This window comes from Hypomesus transpacificus, chromosome 2, assembly GCF_021917145.1.
Source record: "Hypomesus transpacificus isolate Combined female chromosome 2, fHypTra1, whole genome shotgun sequence".
Lineage (NCBI taxonomy): Eukaryota > Metazoa > Chordata > Actinopteri > Osmeriformes > Osmeridae > Hypomesus > Hypomesus transpacificus.
In genome coordinates, this window is record NC_061061.1 from 6,879,777 (window position 1) to 6,889,661 (window position 9,885).

Genomic DNA, 9,885 nt, shown 5'->3' on the forward strand with positions numbered 1-9,885 from the left:
TTTGGTTGTCTTAAATTATCAAGAAGGCTATATTGGATTTTAATTGTAAAGGCTGCCAACACCCTTGTTAACCCAGTTTGGTCCTGTGCTAAAGCCCAAAAACACATGGTGTACAAAAATACCTATGATGCTATCTCAGGGGAAGTTTTAGGCATGGGCGGACCGGGCAGCCGCCGGGCATTTTTTCATGTCACCTGCGCATGAGCATAAAAAAAAATATATATATCTCTGCGCCGCGAAGCGGTTTTGTCTTATCTATCAGTTCACTTTGTGGGGAATTGGCATATTGGTGCCCCCTTCAGGCAGCTGCAGGCACCCCTGCTTGCTGAGACGGTGCCGTGCAGCATTTTCCGTTGTTGGTGCCACTAGGTAGTAGCGGTCATTCCTCCGTGTACTCTCGGGGGGGCGACCGGCGCGGTAGGGGGCGGCACAAGATTTTTTCGTCCCGGGGGGGAGGGGGGGTGTCTGCAAGTGATAAACTCGCCCGGGGCGCCCAACGTGCTAGGACCGGCACTGTGCTAACTTCATACAGACACAACGAGACAGCACAATGCTACCACCGTACAAGCAGGCATAGACACAACCAACTCCACTGAGAGAATGAGCTCGTCACCACCATGGCGGGCCATGAGCTCCAATGCAAAGCGTGCACCACACACTTTTGAGCATTGAAATGCATTACCCACTGCAAACCTAACCCACTGCAATAACACGTAACTCCAAACTTGCTCCACCCAACAAATTTATCACCACCCACAAGGCTCAACACAACACATTTTAAGGGGGCGGGGCAAATCAAGCTAAGTTTTTGTTAAGTTTTAAGCTTTTTTCCAGATTCATCAATCAAAATTCATCAACTTTTTTTTCACAGACAGCACATTAATGTTTCATTTAATGAATAACATAAAACAGGAAGAACTTAACAGCTGCTCTTGAATGTATCCCTAGATAGTTTGTAACGATAATCTGAAACACCTCACTCCATATTCCCAAATTCAATGGGTGTAATTGCAAAGATATACCACTAGACGGTAGTAAAGTACACATCTTAGATTTTAAACAGAAAACATCCTAAACACACTTGTTACATTTTGCAACACAATGCAATGAGGACATGAATGTCAAACAATGGTGTAAAAACTCTAAATACATTAGTTGAATGATAAACAATTGAAGACGCAAGATGCCATGGATGGCCCCAAATTTGATGCTATATCACATTTTTATAATCAAATCCCACTGTATTACAATTTGGCTATATCATACAAAAGATCCCTCACATTTTACAGTTCACAAATGTATCAATGAGACTTCAAAAAGAAACAGAACTTCAAAGTTATTAGCAGATATTGTATACAGTCCAAATACACAAATCATTGGTAACACTGACTATTGAACATCCTCACAACTCAGTTGGAGAATGTAATGCTTTGGTACTTGCTCAAACACACATGCTCATGGAGTCAAATGTGCAATCAGATTGTTGGTACAATGAAGCACAGTAATGACAGAAGAATAGAAACAAACAAACAAACCACTTAGAGAGAGGTCCAAAAAATCTTGTTTAGGGGCTAGTGTAAAATGAATAGTAAGCCATGTTTTTGGGGGAGGACATCTCCTTGCTGTAGGTGTAATTACTGCTGGTCATGTCTTCACACTTAATTGTGGGTAAAGTCTCGGTCCTATCCCCAGTTAGAGACAGACGCCTTCTGTTACAAGCCATGGAGTGGTATGCTCCAGGTTCAGCCTTACTGTCGCGACCAAGGGTCAAGTGGTGTGTTTGAGTCGAGGCCGACGTAAGGTTGCCGCCAATCCCACTCGTGATCTCCTCCTTTTCCTTGTCAGGTAACTGGTCGTCAGGAACCCCCGAGGGGCTGTGTCTCGGTGACCAGGGCAGGCCCATGGCCACTTTTCTCTGATAGGAAACCTTGGAGCCCCAGCCCGCTGCCATGGAGGTGAAAGGTGGATCTGGGTAGTAGCTTAGGGCATGGGAGGTCTGTATGGGTAGGGATTTGATACTGTAGGGGAGCAGACTGGAGTAATCTCCCTCATAAGGGGTCAGGTCCAGTTTGTTGGTTCCTACTCCCTGCTGCATTGATGCCACAAACCATCTTTGTGGGGTAGAATCGTCGGTCTGGGGGGAAAGGAGGGTGCTTGTTTGGGGCACAGCCCGTTCACTGTTGTATAAGCGGTTCTGGGGGTTGTTGGCAAACTGGTCCTGGAGGAAAGGTTGCATGGCATAGCGAGCCCCTGGAACAATCTGGTGAGACCGGGTCAGGTCAGTAGGGGATGGTGTCAATCTGTCACTTTCTGCAGCAGTATACATCCTGGAATTGGCATGAAATGTAACAAAAGGTACAATGTGTTCATATACGACGAACACTAAGAATGGTTGATTAAATGAAGATATTTATGAATAAGACTAACGAATCATAGTTGTCCCTGAAGCCTTTAGCAAAAGGATTGTGGTCAATTTTCAGCTGTGTGATCTAGAGGAAAGCAAAAGTGTACAATTGAGTCACATTATCATGGTCTGTCAATCCCATTTTATGTATGCGTGTATTTATAAGTACATCATTTACAGATCTACACTTTGTACATGCAGTGAGAAGGCTATGGGAACCTTAAACCTGCTTACGTCAGTGTTCTGATAGGCAGTAACAGCAATAAACTGGTTCTCTGGGAAAGTGAAGATCTGTGTTCTGGGGTCACTATTCACGTCCTCCACACCATTCTCAACCACCTCCACAATGTATAATCTGGGCTGGTACTTATGCAGAGACTGGAGGACAATCATCTTAAAAAGCAACAAATGAAAGGAGTGGATACATGTTGGTGCCTTTTGGATCGGCCTTATGCTTATTGATGAGGCATATTGATGGGCATATTGATACATTTTCATGAACAAATATATTTTATAATCTGTGTAAACTATATAATAATAATATTGAAAATAAAACAGGTTATATATCAATTCTAGGCATAATTAATACCTTATTTGGTATAATTGTATGTATTATTATGGTAAAAAAGTTACGGACATTTATTTGAAATGCAACTGTAATTACACATAAATCAGACAATGTTTTTGAAAGATGAATAGGCTAAACACACAGACTTAAACATAACAATGTGACAATTTACACATGTGTTAATGGTACAATTGTTGACAATAATCTGCATGACTAGTGGAGAGAAAACTTAAATGTATATCTTTACCTGTGAACTGTTGTTACTGGCACCCTTATTGTTGGTTAGTTTTAGTTTTCCGAATGATATTTCCTGTCTCATCCAATGGGCTCCTGTGTTCGGGGATTCAGGGTGGACATACATTTTGTTCCCTATGGAAATAAAATGGCTTATAAAAATATGTGCACAGCACTATAGCCAAATCAATAGGCCTAATTAATTTAGTTTAAATGTATACATGAAATATATTAGAGTACGTTTGCCTGTAAAACCCCCCAAAAATGCACATTTAAAGTTAGTAAATATTTATACATATTTTTTTTCATAAACAGGCTACTCAGTTATATACACGATCACACCTTGCGTATTGTTGTCTGCCTTTCCACAGGTGACCCATTTACCGCCTTGGAAACGCCAGTGGTTCGGATCAGCCAAAATAATTTCAACAAATACGTTGTATTGTGCAGCGAGGCTTAGTCCATTAATGTTAAAACTAAGAAACGGGAACATGCGCCTGCCAAAGACAACATTTTGTGAATAAAACAATGAGAGAGAGAACAAGTACGAGGCTTCCGAGCTGTTCAGTTCAATGCTCGTAGAAATAAATATGAGTATTATCTTACAAATATCACAATATTGTGCATTTTCGTGTGCATTGTACCTCAAATCTTCATACTCACCTTCCCTGCTTGGTAATTATCATCTCGGTCTGGTGTCTATTAAACTTGAGCCAGAGAGGACGATTGCAGAGGTACACTTGAGCTCTTATCCCAGCACTTGGAGTAGATAAGGACATCGGAGCAATACCCGAACCGGTGCCCGCGTACGGCGGGTATATGCAGCCAGGACTGTGACCAAATTGGAAAGCTGAACTAAATTGATTACGCCCGGCGTCCACTGTTGAGGATAATGCCGTGGGAGGTAACCCCGAGCCAAAGTGAAGCGAGTTTGCAAACCTTGAGGCACCGGACGCAATGTAAACAGACCCAGATTGACTGGTATAGGGGATAAATGAACATGAATTTGCCACATCTTCAGTCTGTTTCGCCGGGGGACAAATATAATATCGATCTGATCCAATTCCTTCAGTATACCGATTATCATTTGGGACATTTTCTGCGTCGACAGATGAAGATTTGTGCTGCTCCTCCGATGAGTCCTTTGGGTAGGGGCCAGTCTCTCCTTCGCCGAGCATGTCTGTCTTTTGGGAACTGTCAACGTATTTTGCTCCCAATTCCGTTGCTTGTTTCGAGGTTGTCTTACAGTGTCCGGCTGGATGCAAATAACTGAATTGTTCTGTAAATCTGTAAGCGATAAAAGTTAGTAAACGTTTAAGACAATAGGGCACTGTAAGATGTAGGCTAAGAGTGGCTTATATTATAGCCTAAACTGGCACTGTAGGGTAGTTCACATCTTCACACCAGCGAGTTCATACCCAACTTGAGTTGTTTGTGGTGATTTTTTTTGCAGTGTTAAATCTTTTCTTCATATTTTGCTACAGATATGCAAAAGCAATAGGCCACCGAAGATGCAATTAAGTTGATTTGTTTCATAAAACAAAACTGAGTCATTAATAAAAAAAGTGATCTAAGTTTGCCGTTAAAGCCAAACGAAGAACAGAATCGGCTATTATTGCAATAACATTTAAACATAGTTTTTTGTTTTTACTATGTAGGCCTAGCCCTATTATTGTCAATAAGTAGCCTACCCTACGAGATTATGCATTTTTCACGTGTCATTTGCATCTTCAAAAGGTCGATGTTTTTATTATGAATGTAAATTTAAATTAGACCAATAGACTTTTTAACGGATCACGTTTTTTATTTGTTTGTCTTTTTTCCACAGAATTACCTGCATTTCCTTATAACCTAAATCAGAGAACTGTTACTTTTTCTCAGCAGACCAACGAGTGTTTTGGTGAAAGGGGGTACATACAATTAAAAGTGATGTGCTGCTGGTCCCCCTGAGCAATTTAGGTTTAAAACCAAATTAATCGACTGCCAATTAATATTTGTGGCCTGTTAATTTCCTCGTTTAAACACTTGTAATTAGCTAATCTATGACAGAAACAGTTTTCCGAAATTCAAATAGGTCTAAACTATCTATGCTATAGACTGGATCTATCTATCTGTCTGACTATCTGTAGCCTATATATTTTTGGGGTTTATGGGGGCTGGCATATTTTGTCTTAATTAAGTAATTTAGGCTACATATATTGCTACATATATTTCGACGGTGACAAGTAGCTTAATGAAAACACAAAACACAATTTTTGTTCATATCTAGCCGATGCAAACATATTGCCGATTTTATGCAACGAAACAAGCAGCTAAATAGTCTCCACTCACCAATCTTGGTCCTTAAATGAAAGATCTGACACAATTACGAGTCTTTAGATCATGGAATACGTGAAACTGAAATGATAATAAATATATAAAAATACTATAACATGGCAGTTAGCCCAAAAAGTTTGTTCTTGTGACTCACAGCCTATCCCTGATACGTTTTTGTATAACCAAAACGGCCTATGACAACAAAGCCTATGACAAACGCTTCGACGTCTGCTTGTCTTCATCTCTCGCTGGTGATGACGATAGTATCATTGCAGTCCATTATCACGTTCTCTTTCGATTATTTTTGGGGAGTGGGGATTGGAATGACACACGTGACAGCTGCTATAAGGCCAGCCTGTATATACACTTTTAAGACCTGGAAATCATAATTAGGCTACCCATTTCGAGTTGCATCAAGTTTCAGCTGCCCATAATATAGCCTACGTTGATCCGTAGTTTTTTTTGTACAAAGTCTATTTGCACAGGGCAACATTTATTAATGTATGACAAAATGTTTAATTTATACAAATACATCGTAAAAAATGTATTGGTTATAATGTTTTCATGCAATGAGCAACCACCAAGCTGTTCAATTAAAAGCCTACACAAATTAAGTTCAAATTATGTTCTTACCTGTTCGGGGAGGTGCCTTGTGTCTTATTTTCATTTACCCTGGAAGACAAACACCCAGCAGTTTAAACCAAAATGTGTTTACTCTAGACAAAAATCTCTGGAGGTACTTGTGCCACAGCTCCAATTGTGTCCCCACAATCTGCGCTTCGCAGACTGTTATCGTCCACTGATGTCATATCACACTTCAGCGCACTTATTAGATGTGACACAAGGTTTAATCACATTGGAGTCCTGTGATCATACGCTGCACCTTGGTACTTGACTTCCACCTTCTTCCACTCAAAACATCTTAGAGCACAAGGTTGTTGTACCCCTATAGCTAACAAATGTGGGCCAAGAGGAAGAGTATTTCTTATTTCAACTGTAAATGTTTTGCAAATAACAAATTGTTCATGGTAGCATCTTCGGAAATATATTAGTATCAAATATTATAGCCTATATTAATATTAATTATGTTTTATGTGAGTGAACTGATAGGTCCATATATCATTTGAAACGGTCTATCTCAACATAACCAACAGTTCCTTTAGGTTAAGGAGCAGAAACACCTGAGATGGCAGCTAAGGGTCTTGAAAGTAAATTACATGAAAATGTAATTATTGTGACATCCAACCTGTGAGGCATGTTCCCCCCTCGGAGAGGCATGATGGAGCTGACCTGACAGTGTGTGCAAGTGACCCCTTATAGCACAATGCCAGTCAGCTTTCGACAGAAGGAGGGAATCTTACAGTATTGTTGTCAGAGCTAATAATCACCATAGCACATGAAAACAACCCAGGTCAGATTCGATGGCCCCTCTAGAACCCTTTGCTTTTGAGAAGTCGTTAGTGGACAATGGTAGGGGGGGGGGTCACTTTAGTAGTGTTAATTGTGTCAGCAGTAATATAAGTTAGGCTACCATAGAAGGAGAGAGGGATAATCCATTGCTTCTTTCTTTCTTGTCTTTTTCATCATAAATGTCCATTCTCAATCCAAAGGCTGGTGGGTGTAATGATTATTGATTTCATTTTGTTTATTGAGAAACACCCTCTTAAAAATAATTTCTTAACTTCTTTGTGTTATGACCCCATTCCCTTGAGCTTGTTTACCCTGTCTGTCTGGTTTGTTCTGTGTTTTGTGTTACGTTCCTGAACGTACCCTCTTCCGGTTGCCGGGCAACAAATCTGCTCTCACCTGGGGCCTGTACAACGAATCAAGATTTGGCGTTAGTGAGGTAACTTCAGCTTCAACCCAGGGTTTTCTGTACTACGACGGTGAATCACTTGTTACCGGGCTATATCGCCATGGAAACACATGCTGAACGGCTAACCTAGTCGGGAGCAGGTTAAGTTGTAGATCAGAGATCAACCGGTATAAAAACCCCGCCCACTAACTCATTCTTGACGATCATGTCGTCACCGTTCATAGAAGATCCTGTGGAGCTTGGTGCGCGGATAGTGAGAGGTGCGCTCAGAAGAGCTAGAACATTAAGAGACCGAACATTTAGAGACCGACCAAACCCTTTTGCATTCCCTCATGAGTATCTTTCTGAAAGATATAGGTTCTTAGCAGAGGGAATTACGTATATTGCCAGCTTTTTGAGCAGTTTGTTGCTAATGAGACGCATTGAAGCTGTGCAGTCGGTCCCACTGACTGAATGCATAGCGTTTCGTTATTTCGCTATGGGTAGTTTTATAGTGTGGGTGATGCGGAGAACCTGAGCAACACGGTCTGCAGCGCAATTTTCAACGGATTTTCTTTAATGGCTGTTGCCACCATATTCTGATTAATGGTTTGATGAAAACGAGTTATCCAAAGTGCCCTTTGTAAAACCTTTGGACTCTAATATGTTGACAAAAGTGAAAAGGTTTTTCACTCAATGTTCTGATTTCCGTTCTGGAAATGTATGCAAATTATATATTTTATAACTTAATCATTTGCTCATTTAAACATAGGCCTACATTTACAGGAAACCAGTAATGAAAACATTATTTGACCTACTATTAGTTATCAACTTGGGAGGTTTCATGTTGATATGTTATTCCTATTCACTGGGGTGTCTCCCCTTAACCCTTTTGTCCATGGGTTGCTTTGATCCATTTCCTAATCATTTCCATATCAGAAATTGTGGTTTCTTTCAACCAAAACCTTTCAAACCAAAAAGAACAATGGGTATCTGTACAAAGCGAGTGATACATAAACAATCATTTCACTACTTTTATTGAATTTTAATGTTCCATTCACTTTTATAGCGTTTTTCAATAATAATAATTAGGACATTGACAGAGAGAAGTGGTGAAAACCCCCACAAAAGATTCAAAAGGCACAACAAAATAGCCACAAAAAGGTATAAAAAGATCGTAGACAAAACTAACAAATACATCCTCATGTGTTCTCCCTCCCCTAGGAACACAGAAAAATATGTCAGTGTAACTAAGTTTAGTGTCATTCATTCAGTCATGTACTATCTCTTCTCATATTCCAGTTTTTCTGTCTCCAGCCTTGTTTTTTTTAATTAAAAGCCTCTTATAATCGAGCTCCAGGGTTCTTTATACAGGGCCCTCACATTGTCTGCTCCAACCTGAAACAAATGAAGAACATTGTCCCTTTGCAAGACACACTTAGAGAAAGTTGAAGGTGTCCATTTGACTACTGTGGTTCATCGCTTATACCTTGTGTCCTTGTCTTGGCCTTGAAGTGGAGGCCCTAGGCTCAGGGGGAGGAAGAAGTTCCTCTTCCTGCTGAGTTTAACAACATAGCAATTTAATCAATTGAGTCATATTTTAAATGAGCACTTTAAGGACTTGTGTCTTATCTTGAGACCACCACCATTAGTAAGTCATTACAGACACTTCAATCACAGCCACACGTTCACACACTCTCACCATCTGTGTTGCAAGTGGTAGATAAAACTCAAGTGTACCCCCAAAATGAGCAGGCAGACACAGTTTCCTGATCATCTAGGACCTCCACTTGAGAAAGTAAATGGTATATTTGATCAATATTCAGCAACCACATAAGGCATACATACTGGCGTATGACTATTAGTTTCACTGTTACCTCTGAATGGCACAGTGGGACAACAGTGGGTGGTGGCAGCAACACCACTGTATTTCCTGTCACTGCAGAGAACAGTAATACATGTCACTCCTACAATAGTTAAAGTAATTGTTGAATGAACATGGTCACATAGATTACTTGAAACATATGTCACAGGTGGGGGGCGCTGGTGCCTCCACTTAGTCTACTCTACTCTGAGGAGCAAACCGTATTTCCCCCTCCAAAGATGCCAAACTCTGAGAATCAAAGTGTAAAAAGTATTACGTTTATTTTTGATTAAAAAAAGGAAGTCCTTAATGTTGATCGCCTCAAGAGGCTCTTGCAGGGGGTAAGGTAACCTGGTTCCTGGTGGCCGTCGATACTGGCCTTCTCTAGCAAGGAGGGATGTCCGGAGACTGCTTAAATAGACAGACTGATTATTGGCGCACACTGGACGTGATCCTATTGCCTATGCGGGCTACATGCAGCCCGCCACCCGGGACTGTAGGGTGTCTTAATTAGCGTATGAATGGTGACACTTTCAAGACAGTGGAACATGGGCACAGCACACAATGAACTCACGTGAACCAGTGTAATACAACCGTGGCGAAAACTTCAAACTCAGGTGTATGCGTGGGATAAGCAGTCCGGGCAGCACGCTCCACTATCCGACTTAATAGGATTCAAGGTACTCAGCTCTAGCGAATGTCAG

The 9,885-nt window shown here is 40.9% G+C and overlaps 1 protein-coding gene across 1 annotated transcript; it reads right to left on the reverse strand.

The window, feature by feature from the left end:
• Nucleotides 1-1,564: 1,564 nt before the first annotated feature.
• On the reverse strand, nucleotides 1,565-6,188 carry eomesb (eomesodermin homolog b). Its single transcript, XM_047039088.1, has 7 exons — nucleotides 6,156-6,188; nucleotides 3,870-4,493; nucleotides 3,549-3,703; nucleotides 3,220-3,341; nucleotides 2,639-2,797; nucleotides 2,428-2,489; nucleotides 1,565-2,327 (listed from the first exon to the last, which is right to left on the reverse strand). The coding sequence occupies exons 2-7, from the start codon at nucleotides 4,382-4,384 to the stop codon at nucleotides 1,565-1,567; spliced, it is 1,776 nt and encodes a 591-aa protein (XP_046895044.1). The 5' UTR covers nucleotides 4,385-4,493; nucleotides 6,156-6,188.
• Between the last annotated feature and the right edge of the window lie 3,697 nt (nucleotides 6,189-9,885).